The 16,033-nt window shown below is 36.8% G+C and overlaps 1 protein-coding gene across 4 annotated transcripts; it reads right to left on the bottom strand.

The window, feature by feature from the left end:
- Window positions 1-342: 342 nt before the first annotated feature.
- On the bottom strand, window positions 343-14,733 carry LOC143701736 (putative ATP-dependent RNA helicase DDX6). Of its 4 annotated transcripts, none has more exons than XM_077195298.1 (14): window positions 14,560-14,733; window positions 12,734-13,668; window positions 12,042-12,105; window positions 11,813-11,917; window positions 11,129-11,258; window positions 10,901-11,047; window positions 10,705-10,799; window positions 10,427-10,549; window positions 10,206-10,334; window positions 5,738-5,854; window positions 5,531-5,594; window positions 5,308-5,409; window positions 2,787-3,057; window positions 343-2,640 (listed from the first exon to the last, which is right to left on the bottom strand). In XM_077195298.1, exons 2-13 carry the CDS (start codon window positions 12,907-12,909, stop codon window positions 2,831-2,833), a joined length of 1,479 nt encoding a protein of 492 aa, XP_077051413.1. In that variant the 5' UTR covers window positions 12,910-13,668; window positions 14,560-14,733; the 3' UTR covers window positions 343-2,640; window positions 2,787-2,830. The 4 variants fall into 4 exon arrangements, with proteins under 4 accessions (XP_077051413.1, XP_077051411.1, XP_077051414.1 ...); XM_077195296.1 differs by having other exon boundaries at window positions 2,811-3,057; window positions 14,560-14,727; XM_077195299.1 differs by having other exon boundaries at window positions 343-2,635; window positions 2,811-3,057; window positions 14,560-14,727.
- Between the last annotated feature and the right edge of the window lie 1,300 nt (window positions 14,734-16,033).

Genomic DNA, 16,033 nt, shown 5'->3' with positions numbered 1-16,033 from the left:
GAAGGTCACGAAATGTGCGTTGGAGGTCGCTTGTGGTCTTTTAACCTAAACTGTGAGCTTTAATTATAAGTAAAACCAGATAGAAATAATGTTTAGTCATTCGATTTGTGTAATAAATCGCCTTTTAGTGTCGAAATGAAATAAACGCTGACAATCCATATTGCCTATGACTAATATACATATATTTGGCATATAATAATAATATAGGAATTTGTATTAACAATTTAATAAGATTTATAATCACATTTGAGTGGCAAATTTCAGATAAACAACCTTAAAATACATATTTAGATTCACAAAGAGCATTTAAAACATTTTCATTCATTGTGACAGAATATAAACTGTGGTATTTCAAGAGTTTAATAATTTAGGAGTTGCCTCTGAAAAATACAAAAATACATCCCCCGGTAGGTACTTAAATCAATATATGGCATATGTAAAAGAGGTACATGCAGGTAATGGCCTAGGTTTTCACATTAAGTAAAAAAAAAAAAAGTAAAAAGCCTGTATGTTATCTCTCATTTGAATGTATTGAATTTTGGGAGAGATTACACATTCATTCTATTCCAAGTCTATACATATAACTTCAAGCTATTTAAATGAAATAAACAATAAAGACAAAACCATAAATCAGTCAGTCACACACACTGTCATGAGCATTAAAGCATTCTTGCATCAATCTACAAACAGGGTATCATGCATGTCTGCATATTTGTTGGATGGGCATACGGTACATACATATGGTACACACACACACACACACACACACACACACACACTTTTGGTTTGGTTTAGTTTTTATCCTGAAATCCAAAATTAAGTAAACATTGGTCCCCACAAAATCAGCTCCCCTATTTATTTATATAACATATACATTTTTATTTTCAGAAACACCCTCACCATAAACAACAGCAACAAAGAAAAAACACATCCCATCACTGCAGGATGGATAAAGAATGATAGTTTGTTCATTTTGAAATATGGTAATAATCTCACAAATTTATTTTTCAACAGCACGGCATCATCAGAAAATATTGATAATCTGGCTCAAGGTTTCCTAATTTAACTCTGCAAAAAACATTTGCCTGCACTGTGCTGTTTTAATAATAGAAGAAACATGCAAATTGAGGTTTCTACACTAAAGCTCCACATATCCCTGCGTAGCAATAACTATTTTTCCACAATAAAGAACATCTCTTGGGTGAAAAAAAAGAAATCACAGCTGCCTCTGAGAAGATGCTACAATTTTGCTATACAAAAATACTCTGTCTTGATAAAAAAAAGTCATAAATGAAACAAGGTCATGAAAAGTTCCTCTTGCAAACATCCAAATAAAAATAAAACAAGTTACCTCCTTACTGCCAAGTAACGTGTATATTTATGTACTTGCTTATTTTTTGTATTTGTATCACTAGACAGAATATGAATCAAAGGCAAAATTCAGTAAAAGATCAAAGCAAACATCTTAGCAAAAAAAAAAAAATTTATGATAATAATGTATCTGGAGATAGCAAGTCCATTCATTAGCCACTTCATACATTCATTAATATCTAAAGAAATGAAAACTGTAAAATATGTAACGTAGAGGGAACAACACAATGCTCTACTGATCAACCTTTGAATAAATGAAAATAAAATGAACCAAACAGCCCCTTTTGACAAATATTTGACGTATGTGTGCATACAAATGTGAGGATTTGATAACTGCATTGAGACATTTGATTTTTAACATCATCTGTGGTGACTTTTAAATCAGCTTTCATGTAGTAGTCTGACATCTTTTACATTATGCCAGTTTTGGCATGCCCATTTAAATTAGGAATAGCTTATATAGTAGTTTCAAAATTATATAAAAATAATATCAAAAGATACAAAAATTTCCACAAATTGTCTATCCTTTTAAAAACCATAATTTACCCCCAAGTTTCTTAATGATTTCCAATGTACAATACTGTCAACCATTTGTCAATGACTGCCAATGAAACTTCAAAAAGCACCAATATTAATGCAAAAGATGTTTTTTCTCAGGCAGTTTAGTGCAATGTTAGTGTTGACACCTCAATCCTGAGCTCTGCAATATTTTAATGGATGCTGGTTTCTACAGCTGCCTCAGACTGAATATGAATAGAATTTGAAAATGTTTCTCATGTTAGAAGTAAATCAATACCAATGATTCTTTCACAGAATCAGGAAGCACCGATGTGCTGCAAAACCCTGCGGTTTAGTCTTTGGGAATACTTCAACATAGCAATGACATATACCAGTCTAAGACAGAGACGATATATATTAAGGCACTTGGGTTGAATATGTTTTGTTGTAGGGTTTAAGTATAAATTCTCAACTAATGATGCAAGCATGCTATGCTCGATTTTCACCAATACAGTTTTCTATCAAACAGGAACTGTTCTCTGAATGCTTTGTTTTTATTATTGCAAGTCTCAAATGGAATGTGTAGAGTCATTTATAAAGAGTCATAACGCCCCAACAATGAATGCAAACAAAAGAGTAAAACATAAGCAGGGACTAAAAAAAAAATACTGTGGAGGTGGAAAAGATGAGGAAATATATGAGCCGAGTAGTAACTGGTTTGTGCAAAAGGAGATGTTTGTGCAAAAGTCAGGTTCAATTTCTCCAACTGTCCTAGAAAGAGCAGATGGTAAAGTCACTCCAATGACCTCTGATTCAGATGGAAATATAACACATTGCAATATTAGATATCAGATCAATAAAGTAACTTTAGACTTTAATGAATTTCCCATAACATGTGCATAATGTTCTTAACATACCCACACAACCGCCTCTGCCTTCACCTGCTCTCTAATGTTGCTCCCTAAAGGGCGACAGACCCTCCTGCAGGCTTAAACACCTCCTCTTCCGCCTCTGCTTCATCCTCACAGTCAGGGTCCACCGAGTGAAACTCTGCCACATACAGGCTCTTATCGATGCTGCCGGGAATGGGCTTTATATCCGTCACCAGCTGGTCCTCAATGGTCTTCAGGTTAAAGCGATCCTCAGCAGTAATGAGATTGATTGCCAAACCCAGATGTCCATACCTTCCTATAAATTAAACAGAGACCGTAAAATTATATATTATCAAATAAAAGCGGTTGTAATTTGAAGTGCTGCCTCTAATAGACTAAATGTTAGTCAACCAAAATTTAGTAGCAGAAAAAAAAAACTTGTGGCCAAGTAAATATTGCTTATCATTTGAAACATTCAGGTAGCAACTTTCAATGACTGCTTTCTCTAACGTTAACCTAGATAAATGTGCGCTATTATTAGGCATATATCGAAGTGTTTTTGTGGAGTGTGGAAGCTAAAGTACAGCACGCTTAATGACCTGGAGGCGCAGGCGCGATCCCTTGCATTTTTTCCTGACAACAGTGGAAACTACTTAAAATACTCCATCATTTTTGGTTATACATCATTTGAAACTGTAAATGATCTACTTTTTTTGTGTGCAATCCTAGCCCTAACAAGAAAACACTGTGCCTTTGTAAAATAAAGATAACAAACAGGATGTGCTTATTGCCGCCTCGGTCTCCGTGAACTGGAGCGCGTCACAAAAATGAACCGAAACTCAGCATATAGGCTACTTGCCTCACAGACATAAGAAATATATCCATAGAAAGCTTGAAATGTCTACTTTTAAACAAACCAATGCAAATAAAAATATATATATATATATATTTTTAAATGCTCATTATGGTTTAGTGTTCCCCTCAGTATATATTTAATTAATTCAATTTATATAATCGTGCGATTAGTCGACTAATGGCTTAAATGAATGACTACTAGTTGACTAGAAAAATCTTTAGTAATTTAGCAGCCCAAGTAATTTTAATGTGTTCTCATAATTAAAGGTATTAAAAAAATAATATATATATATATATATATATATATATATATTAGGGCTGGGCAAGTTAACGCGTTATTATCGCGTTAACGCATTTATTAATTAATGCCGACTATTTTTTTATCGCACGTTAACACAGTTTTTTTTATTATTATTTTGAAAGTCTGTTGCTCACTGGCTCTGAATACATATAGGCCTACAGTCAAACCATGATCACAGGAGGGGTGGGATGTTGGTCAGCCAGCAAATAACCCACCCAAACAAGCAGTGGAGAGAGGCAGGTTCTCTCTGGTGAACAGTTAAAGGGTTGCGCTCCGCGAGTGAATGACAGGCGCTCTATGGATAGTACCTATAAAACCTATAGATAATAACTATTTAGATTCTGGAAACTCATGAACAGCGAGCCGAGGATCAGTCTCTCTTCTAATGATTTGTGCTGCGCGTCCTTTATAAAAAGTTATAGACAATTCAACTTCGGCAACGAGCGGGCGCGTGCGTGAGGCGAGCATGACCGCAACAGTTTCACAGGAACGCACCCGCTTGTCGCTGCACCTTGTGCTCGACCACTTCACCTCACTCTTGGCTGATTTATACTTCTGCGTCGGACTTACGCCGAAGACTATACGCTATAGACTACGCGTTGGTTTTCATTTATATCTCTGCGTCGTTTTCCGCGTTGACGCGCAATTACACATGCAGAGGGAGCACGTGAAACCCGGGGAGCGGTTCTAGCAATCACAGCGCTTGCGGTACGCATAGAATTGACGTTACATTTTTGGAGAGGTGCACGTCAGGGTACGCCGAAGTGTACGTGCGCTACACAGCTACGGCGTGAGTATAATGTATAAATTGTTTTTTTACTCTGTTTAATGTAATCTTACGTGGGAGACCATGGCATGACCAAACCTAAGCTACTATAAGTAACGTTGGTCGACTTATATCTGTAGTAGCGATCATGACCTCTGACTACTACATAGACTGTTTCTGCTGCTCCCTGATAAAAGATACCTGTTGATACCTGTTCAGAAAAAAAACAAGAAAACTGGACTCGTTTTAACAAACTAGATAAAAGGTAATGCCCTGGCAGTGGCAAATAGCTTTGTTTAAATATTTGATTTGATTACATTAATGTTTAAATTGAGATTAGAGATTACTGTGTAAAGAGAATACTGCTGGTATAAAAGCACCTTATTTGTTTAATGTTATTGCACTTTTGTGTATATAGCAGTACATTTAAATCAAAAGTGCGCAATACACTACTTTAGAAGTCATTATTCAATTTTGCGCATAACAATGCAAGAAAATCATGCGAGTAATCACGATTAAATTTTTTTATCGTTGCCCAGCACTAATATATATATATATATATATATATATATAAAGTGTTCAAATTTTAAATATAAATATTTTAATCCAAAACACTAAGCATTATATATGCTTGTCAACTTCACCTGAGCGTCCTATGCGATGCAGATACGTTTCTGCATTCCTGGGGAAGTCGAAGTTGATGACCACATTTACTGCCTGGATGTCAATGCCTCTAGTGAATAAATCTGTTTCAAAAGCACACATTCACTGAATTAGAACTAACAAAAATATCATATTATTAGGAAAGGAAAATTTCCATTTTATTTTTATGGTTGGGGTTATGCAAAAGAAAAGAGATAAATGCACCTGTGCAAACAAGGTTCCTGCAGAGGCCATTTCTGAAGTCGTGGAAAACACGGTTTCTGTATTCCTGCCATGTGAGTGAAAGGAAGCACAATATATTTGCAGTCACAAATTACTGCACAAATAAAGTTTCAAGCATTTGACTGAAATAAATGAATCATACTGAACAGATTTGAATTCAACTGAAACTGACAACGACAAAAGACGTACCTGCATCATCTTTGCATGAATGTAGAAGCAGGAGTAGCCCAGCTGCGTGATCTTCTTGGCCAAAAGCTCCACTCGCTGAGTAGAGTTACAGAAGATGATGGACTGATTGATCTGCAACTGTGGAGTACAAGATCGTGGGGTCATGTCAACTGTAGAAATAATGCATTCTGTTATAATTCACAATACTACAACGAACAAACTTATTTGGGGTCACAATAATTTTTGCCAATATTTCTGATTTGACTGTACTGACTCTATCAGATGAAAACTGAACAGAGCTGGACAAGAACTGAACAGAGCTGGACGATGACATCACTGTTTTGACATCTACAGAGCTACTTTATAAATGAATTGCACTCATTTCATATTTGATGATCTTTACTTTTATTGAACAGAACTGAATCAACAGTGAATGACCTTAGCTGAACAGAGCTACGAATATAAGAATAAGAATATATGAAGGCTAAGAATATAGCCTTCGATATTAAAAGAAACCAACCATATTATGATAGTCATATTATGTTAAAACAGTAGATTAGCTATATGCACTTTATTGTTGTTACATGCATCGTCTTTATATTACTTTTACAGTAATATACAGAAGCGGATGCTTCATACACTACAATATGCAGGGATTAAAGTGAAAAAATTCTTCTGACTGAATTTTTTTTCTGGCCAAGTCATATTCCTTTATTTAAGGAATAACTTATATATAACTTTATTTAAATAGTCGAGACCAATAGCGTTTTAAGGGGAGATGTTGTAAACCGCTTTAATATTGCCAGTTTGCATATTTTAAAAGCTATTTTAATATATGAAAAAAATTACTTAGCTTGAAAAATAATCAACCATCTACATAACTTTTTAGTTCATGTTTTTATTTATCTTATAAGACCAAACAATGCTAAACTACATTAATATATAGTTTGTTCCATGGCAAATCGTTTTGGCTGAGGGCAAAGTGAAGTTTCATAACTTTATATATTTAGGCTATTTAACTTTCACTTTTTAGCCTATTAGAGAGCTGACTAATGTTTGACTGAATTGTTTGCTTTATTTCTCATTGCATAGCTTCTTATAGCCTACCTATTAGGCTACTTATACTTTTATACTGGATATTATTGATCATTAAAACTGACATTTAACAAAAAGAGACAAGGTTGTGTAATGTTATATATTCTAAAATATATAAAATATTCTTTATATATATATTTTACTATGCATTCTCTTCACTGTATGTGTATATGCATAGTAAAATAAAACGATACAACCCTGTCTCTGTTTGTTAAATGTCAGTTTTAATGATCAATAATGTTTCATATTTTTTAAATGAAAACAAAAAGAAGCAGGGTTGTGTTTTATATTTCGTGTTGTTATAAATATGTGCAGTGAAGATAATCAATGTGCGTTGCCTGAACCACATTTGTGTGGCCATTAATATGTTCATTTATAAATGAAAAGAGGTGTTTTATATACATTTCGTTGTTGATGAAAAGAGGCAGAGTTGTATTTTATACCATATTTCGTTTTATTGTTGCCTTAAAATATACATAAAGATATAACCGGAGTAGCCAGAGCGAGCTGAGTGAAGCCTTGTTTAAGCCCAATTTATACTTCTGCGTCGAACTTACTCCGTAGCTACGTCGTAGGCTGTGCGTAGCACGCGTACCCTTCAGGCCAATTTATACTTCTGCGTCGGACCTACGCCGGAGCCTCTACCCTATAGACTACGCGTTGGTTTTCATTTATACTTCTGCGTCATTGTCCACGTTGACACACAAATACACATGCAGAGGGAGCATGTGAAACCCGAGGGAGGGGTTCTAGCAGACCAATCACAGCGCTTGCGTCCGCGTAGAATTGACGCGTTCTTACATTTTTGGAGAGGTGCACGTCAGGGTACGCCGAAGGGTACGCGCGCTACGCACAGCCTACGGCTTGAGTTCGACGCACAAGTATAAATTGGGCTTTCGGCGTACCCTGACGTGCACCTCTCCAAAAATGTAACAACGCGTCAATTCTACGCGGACGCAAGCGCTGTGATTGGTCTGCTCAAACCGCTCCCTCAGGTTTCACATGCTCCCTCTGCGTGAGTCAACGCGGACAACGACGCAGAAGTATAAATTAAAACCAAAGCGTAGTCTACGGCGTAGAGGCTCCGCGTAGGTCTGACGCAGAAGTATAAATCAGCCTTTATACTCGACGCGTCCTCAAGAGCGAGAAGGTGCGCGCGGCAAAAATGACGTCATTGCGGTGTGGGCGGTCGCGCGTGTTGGGTGCGCAAGACCCCATTTCACCTGGCGGTGTGCATGGCACTTTTTGTAACATCGCGCGCGGCGCCGCATCCCTAGTTGAACGACTTCCAGAATCCAGCCGAATCTGGCCGAACTGGTACGTCTGTACCAGCATGTTTATGATCCTTCTATACATAGAGACATTTGCATTGATGGGCGACCATAAAAGCCTCTCATTTTGTGAATAGGAACACATTTGCATTAAGCACCCAGTTTGCACTTGTCCAAAGTAACTGCTTACATTTACAAAATAAGCCTACAATAGCAGAAATAAGCCCTGCTGATGAAATTAAGGTTTAAACACTCTTCAATAAGCCTTCAGGTGTTTAACTAGTTTACATGTAGTGAAAGTACAAGAAACCTACTGCATTTATTACTCTTTTTATATGAATAAGAAATTAATAAACTAAACGGCAAACTACTTCTTCACTGCTGATTCCTGGTGGTTTAGAGGAGAATTACTCCGAGTCGCCCCCTGTCGTTTCACAGAATAGCACAACGGCGAGTGCGTCAAGTATAAACGCCTCGTCCGTTTGGAGAGGTGTGCGTGCAGTCAGCGTAGACTCGCGCTCGTTCGGACGCGTCGAGCATAACCAAGGCTTGACGTGATCAAGAACGCGCTGTTCCATTTGCAGAATAACCGGACTCGCGTCCTTTCGTCCTCGGGAGTTCGTTCTCCTGAGTCGAAATTGGCAAGTATGAACTACCAAGGACGCAAGTCCGAAGTTTGCGTACTTGATATTGAGGAACGGCCAATATTGGCCCGCGTTCTGTTTTCTATCATGCGCCGTGCACGTTTGCAATGACATAATATGCACTCAAACGCACCAGGGTTCGATAGAATCAAGTTGAGTGTGAAACCAGATCAACGCTGCGGGGGGCGCAGGGAAGAAACGGGCTCGGATTCGGACCGCAGTGAACCAGCTGTAGCCTGACATGCACTTCTCCAAAAATAAGATTAATTGAGTGAACACGGAGCAGTTTTTCCATGAGCGGGAATTGAAAACCCGGAGTGGCCCATAAGCAAAGTGATTACAGAATGCTTAGAGTGGATGGAGGAACGTGCTTTCGCTCCAATCCAGGCTTATCACATCCCCTCAGCAGGGTGAATACACCTCGTCTTTCCTTAATTTAAGACCTATTCAAACTAGAATTAAGACATTTATCACACTATTTGAGAAATGAAAGCCTATTTACGGCCTTAAAATTATGAAAAGTGAACTTAAGACATTAAGGACGGGAACCCTGCAATTGACGGAAATCCGTCATAGACTCGCTGCAATTAACGGAAATCCGTCGTAGCGACGGAGAACTTTAATCCCTGAATATGTGTTCTGAAATCGACTCAAAATATCAAACATGTTTTGATATCATCAGACTGGATGGAATCATAATCTGAAGCCGGAAGCTAAGAAATTGGAGTCTGGGCCAGTTATACACTACTTGATTTTCTGGGAAATCGGTTAACTTCACTGTTAACTGAACGACGTTCAGGGACCCAGATATAGGTAAAACAACGTTGATTGTAGACGTTCGGGGACGTCGATTGTAGACGAGACCCAAATATAGGTAAAACAACGTCGATTGTAGACATCCGGGGATGTCGATTGTAGACGAGACCCAGATATAGGTAAAACAACGTTGATTGTAGACGAGACCCAGATATAGGTAAAACAACGTCGACTGTAGACGTTCAGGGACGACGATTGTAGACGAGACGCCGATATAAGTAAAACAACGTCGACTGTAGACGTTCAGGGACGTCGATTGTAGACGAGACCCAGATTTAGGTAAAATAATGTCGACTGTAGACGTTCGGGGACGGCGATTGTAGACGAGACCCAGATTTAGATAAAACAACGTCGACTGTAAATGAGACCCAGGTAGACTTAGGTCAGGTGCAAAATAAGAAAAAATCTACCGCAAGTTTCAGTGTTAAAAATTACAGTGTGAACACTAAGCGAACCAGGACAAAAATGTATAATTCTCTCTTTTGGTCCGGACCAAACTAACCGAACTACAAGTGTGATCACACGCTAAATATATTTAAAGGGGTACAAAAAAAAACATCAAAACCAAGCTACAAAACCGACTCATCAAGGTTGTGACATGACATTTTACCAAGCCTAAATATTACTTTTTAAAATGTAATAAAGTGAAAATTCACTACTTACCCGGGAGAACAGTGTGTTGAGGCAGTGGACTTTCTGTCTTTCTGTGACGTAAGCATAGTACTGGGTAATGCCCTTTAGGGTCAGTTCCTCCATCAGATTAATCTCATAGGGCTTCTGCAGGTGCTTTGCCTGGACACAAAAGTGAATAAATGAAAAACCTTCAGATGTAAAGAGAGAGAAGCAAAATGTAAGCATAAATGTGTCCAAAAGATTTCTCTGACCATGAACGTCTGTACGCTGATGGGGAACGTGGCCGAATAGAGCAGAATCTGTCTGTTCTTCGCAAGGAAACCAATGATGTCCTCAATAAGAACCACAAAGTCCCGAGAGAGCAGCTTATCAGCCTATAATAAAACAGGCAACGAACAGCTTGAACTTTGATATTGGTGGTATTAACATCTAATCACCTAAATAACTATCTTAAGATGTGCAATTATACATTAATAAAATAACATTTTATTAATATTCTGATGGGCATGTAAGCTTGTGGAATGCTCACCTCATCCATAACCATCATCTGAACTTTATCCACTTTGGCTATGCCCTTTTTTATCAAGTCCAAAATTCTGCCAGGTGTTGCTATAACAACATGAACTGCCGAAGAGAGTTTTAAACAACATGTTTTTACTGCAGAAGATGATCACACTGTAATCTCTTTATGATTAGGTATATTTTATGTGATTACTGAGCATTACCTGTCTCATCCAGGCGCATAATATCATCTCGAAGGTTTGTCCCACCTGTGGTTGCCATGACTTTGACACCGCCCAGGTGTTTGCTGATCTGAATACTGATCTGACTGACCTGCAGAGCTAGTTCACGCGTGGGAACCATAACAATGGCTGCAGGCAAAGAGAAAGATAGTAAAAACGGGGGATAAAAAAGGTATATCTTGTGTAAAAAGTTTTGGGAGTGAGCGATACCCTGAATATGATCCTTTTTCATGTCAATTCTCTCTAGCAGGGGGATCAGGTATGCACCACTCTTTCCTGTCCCGTTTTTGGCACGAGCCAGTATATCACGTCCAGAGAGAGCAATAGGAATACTCTCCTCCTAAAATAAAATTTGAACAAAATATTAAGCATAAACACTGAAGATACCAATATTTTTTCAGAAAGATTGGTAGGTTGGTTAAAGGATTTAAAATAATGATTTGTAATAAGTATACATTTTATATTTGTATACCAATTTGCTACTCAGGGCAAATATCATATGATATAAATATAAGACAAAAACTCACACAGGGGAATCTTTTCCCCAATATCTTGAATTTTAGGGGCATTCTAACTATACTCTATAGGCTACATCATGCAGTGAGTTGTTGCCCTGCATCATGTTTGTCACCAATCAGGTCTGGAGTGGGGCGGGCATTCTTTTTCCATAACTAATTAATTAAATTAAGAGCCTTAATAAAAGAGCTCTAAAAACCATGGTACTATTGAATACTTGATTCTGATTGGATGACAGATGTTCTACAGTGCTTATTAATATTCTAGATAAAGAACAGATAAAGAACCTAAAAAGGGAGGGCACTGTTTTTTATCTACCATATTCTTATGCAAAAACTGTCTACTAGTCTAGGGTTTTGCATTTGCCGAATGTATTACCTGAATGGGGGAGGGCTTTTCCCAACCCATCTCAAAAATGCCCATCAGCAGCTCTCTCTTTAAGCAGTAGTCCTCAAACTCATTTCCTTTGGTTGCAGTCACATCCTTGAGAGAAAGAAAGAGCATGAAATAATTGGATCATAAGGGGATTATATCAGCATTACACTATTTGGGGACTCCGATTACACTGTTTTGTTAATTTTATTTTATATTTCACTAAAAGACTTACGGAAGTTTTGACTCTATTGTCCTTAGAGGGAAGCTGTAGGCTTCTTTTCCAGTCATCACCAAACCTGTGTGTAAGTAGTGCAAGTGAATATTTATGAATATATACAGTATACATAAACAGATAGCACACCACCATTTAAAAGTTTATTTTGAAAGAAATCACTACTTTTATTCAGCAAGGACACATTAAATAGGAAAAATTTGACAGTAAAGACATTTATGATGTTACAAAAGTTTTCTATTTCGAATAAATGCGGTTTCTTTTAACTTTTTAAAAACAATCCCATCAAAGAATCAAAACAAAAATTGTAGCAAGGTTTATTTTCCATGAAACTGCTTTTAACAATGATGTTTCTTTAGCAGCAAATTAGCATATTACAAAGATTTCTGAGAGATCATGTGACACTGAAGAAAATTCAGCTTTGCCATCACAGAAATAAATTAGATTTTTAAATATATTAAAATAGAAAACAGTTATTTGAAATGTTAATAATATTTTAACAATATTACTGTCTTTACGGTCATTTATCAAATAAATACAGCCTTAAGAGAGCATAAGAGACTTCTTTTAAAAACATTAAAGAGTTCAAAACTTCTGAAAGGTAGTATACACAGACATGTTATACACAATAGAGTAGACACATTCTAGCTAAGCAATCAAGTCTGTTGAATGTGACACAATGATAAGCTTACCTGATGGCAGGTCCTTCCTGAAATGCATAGGCTTCAGGTTTCTGGGTTCCCATGGGCTGAGGACTTGCAGTTTGGGGTCCTAATTGAGAAGGGGCTTTAGGCTGTCCTACAAACTGCCTGTTATGTGTGTTCAACCCCATGACAGCTGGGCCAGCATTCTCCATCCTTGTTGCCATTTTATCACTGCTTTGTGGGTATTTTCAGTTTATATTCTTTTTCCCCCCTAAGTCTTTTTCACTTCAGAATGCCTCCCCAAGGTCTAATAAGATCTAATTAACAATTCACAGTGTCCACAAGGTCTCAGTAAAAAGGTTTCACTAAAGAATCTTACTATTATTTTATTTTTTTAGATATTTACAAATTCAACATATAGCTTAGGCTCTATTAATAAGAGCAATGCTGCCACCCAAGGTGTTTTACAAGAACTCTTCCAAAAGAAGAGAAATAAATATTTATTTGCATAAATATTGCACACCTGCACGCAGTATAGAAAATTATACCTGGACAGGTGTGATAAATAACTAGTCTGCTAAGGCAATGGGAAGTACAGAAAGACCTAATGCTCCTATGCCCAGAACTTTCTTTTTCGGTGTCTACTCAATATTTACACTGTGCAAAAACAGTGCTTTGTGGTCTTTTGGCTGCCGATTTTCACTCTTTCTTGTTCAGACGCAGTAAAACTCTCAAATGTCCTGATCAGGGAGACCAGTCTCGGTTCATTTATACATTAGCCTGGCAGGTAGAATTCATTCCAGAACATCTGAGAGTAGAATCACACATTCAAAAAATTAATAGGCAATGTAACACTTCAGGGTGACGCAGTTCAAAAGTCAAACAGCGCTGAATACAAGCCAGTTCTATGAATAGCCAGTTGAAAGTCTTGTGTATGTCCTTTCCTCTGTGTTGCCCTCCAGCTGTGTCCACACCTGTTCCACCTGCACAGAAACAATATGGAAATAAAAGACATTTCACTCTGCTAATTACAAATTAGATGGAAAAATTCTGGAAGTTTTGAGGGATTCCATACATATATATTTTTAATGTTTTTACATAAGTAAATATATTAACTGTTATTTTTGTGGAACCAATGGTTATTATTGTAATTTATTGAAAATTGTTTTGTTTTTAAAATAAAAGTGCGAATGTGATAAAACAGCTAAATGCTTCCCTGACAAAAAGTACTGTGGTGATACCGTGATGGTAATAAATGGAAATACAATAGTATCTTGATATGCACCATACCGATGATTCCCATATTTAAAAAAAACATCGTATTTATGTGATACTTAAAGGAAATACATTGAATTAACACGGTAAAAATAAATTAAAGCATGGTAACATTATTGTACTTTTTTGTCATCGTCATTAACAGTACAACTTTATCCCAGTTAAAATGTCTTACTTTCCAACCGTTGGTAAATAAATGTCAATGGCTTAGAATCATATTTACTTTCAATTGTTTACAAATAATTACTTTTTAGTACATTAAAATCAAAACTTTTAGATTACCACCTTTAAACGGAAAAAATACAATAACGGGCAACGTGTCTCTTCAATAGTTTTCACAACCATCGAATATGAAATAAAAGTCTACCTTTAACTTTTTAAACACGAGCATCTCAAACACAGAATGAGACAGATTGTTGTTTCCAGGACACAAATAATATAAACATCGCTTTACACGTTAGTTACTTTAAGGCAAATCATAAAAAATCCCGAACAAACTGACATCAAATTGTTTAGTTAGCAGATGATTTGTGCTAAGCTAGGTGGTTAACCTTACACTATAGCTTCATAATACACGACAGTAAAAACCAAACATTTACCTTTATTAGTATCAATATCCTATGCTGCCTTACATATTAGGTAAATTACTTGGTTATCAACGTGCTATTTATTTCTCACGTCGCTACAAAGCAGCTCGTCTCTTTGTTGTATTTCTGTCAACACGGTCGACATGTATTGAACGTCATTGGGGTTCATATGAGCGCTGCACATGTGCAATGCTGCCATCAACGGTACGGAGGCTATTATGACCCTAACTATCAACTATTGATTTGTTTACTGTAACCATAGAATATTTCAGGCATTCTTATTCATAATAAATAATGCAAAATAACAATAAACAAATATAAATATAATATGTATTATATTGGAATACAAAAATAATATGAATTAATAATTAATATTTAGTGATAAAATAGAGTAAAGACAAAAAAAAAGTAGGCTGGTCATTTTTGACCTGAACCACCACAAGTATAACAATGGGGGAGAAAAAATACTAAGTAAAATTTAAAAAATTCTCAAAAATGTTTGGGGAAGTAGTAGACCAAGTATTTTTCTGGGAGGAAAAATTCTCTCTGGGTCAAAATGACACAACCAGAATGTAACCTTTTTATAATTAAATGAGTTGATTCTGAATTGTGCTTTGTACCTCAAAATTGCTTATTAAAGCAGCATAAAGTTACTTCCGCACTAGTGAGCAAGTATTGCGCATACACTCCAGTTTTAGACATAATTAAAAAATATATTAATTGGCCCACATAAGGTGCCAAAAATATTAGCAATTGTTACTACAATAAAACTGTGGTAACTTGTTAATAACTTCCGCACTTACTTCCGCACTTACTTCCGCACTAGTGAGCAAGTATTGCGCATACACTCCAGTTTTAGACATAATTAAAAAATATATTAATTGGCCCACATAAGGTGCCAAAAATATTAGCAATTGTTACTACAATAAAACTGTGGTAACTTGTTAATAACTGGTAAGTATTATATATAAATTGTCTCTGGTATTAGTCAACATAAATTTGAGTAACAGTAAGATTCTGAAATCATTCTTTTTGTCAGTTTCTTTCATTTAGCACAGGTTTTGTATTTCTTCAGGTCAACTGGGAAAAGAGCAATCGCTCCCAAGGGGGTAATCCATCAGCCGGAAGTTGAAGCCTCGCGGGAGCCGCCATTGTAGTAGAACTTCACCTGCTGTTAGATTGCCTGCGAGCTTCTCCTCCTGTCTATACGGTAATGTCTCTATTGTGCGACATAAAGTCGCGTGGTTATGACGCAATCGTTAGCCTGTTTTTAACAAAAACGGCTTCTACAGGGCCGTAACGTAAGAAACAAAGTAATGGAGCCTTTATACATTGCCGTGTTTATCTAGAAATAAATAATGGACAAATTAAGTCGACGCCTCAGATGTAAAGTTATTCGCTGTCAAAGTGACGCCAAAATGAATGAGAGTCAATAGGCTTGTTTGAGATGCGCTTTGCCTCGCCTGAAATGTAGTCGAGAGTAGGC

This window comes from Siphateles boraxobius, unplaced genomic scaffold (genome assembly GCF_051911475.1).
Source record: "Siphateles boraxobius isolate OS27281-9 unplaced genomic scaffold, OSU_SipBor_1 33, whole genome shotgun sequence".
Lineage (NCBI taxonomy): Eukaryota > Metazoa > Chordata > Actinopteri > Cypriniformes > Leuciscidae > Siphateles > Siphateles boraxobius.
This window is presented reverse-complemented; position numbering and strand designations above follow the sequence as displayed.

Coding starts and splice junctions, on each gene's coding strand:
- LOC143701736 (XM_077195298.1), bottom strand. CDS start 12,909: ATGGCAACAAGGATGGAGAATGCTGGCCCAGCTGTCATGGGGTTGAAC. Junction 11,048..11,128: donor GAAAAAGGATCATATTCAGG/GTATCGCTCACT, acceptor CTTTGCCTGCAG/CCATTGTTATGGTTCCCACG. Junction 10,800..10,900: donor TATGCGCCTGGATGAGACAG/GTAATGCTCAGT, acceptor TCTCTTCGGCAG/TTCATGTTGTTATAGCAACA.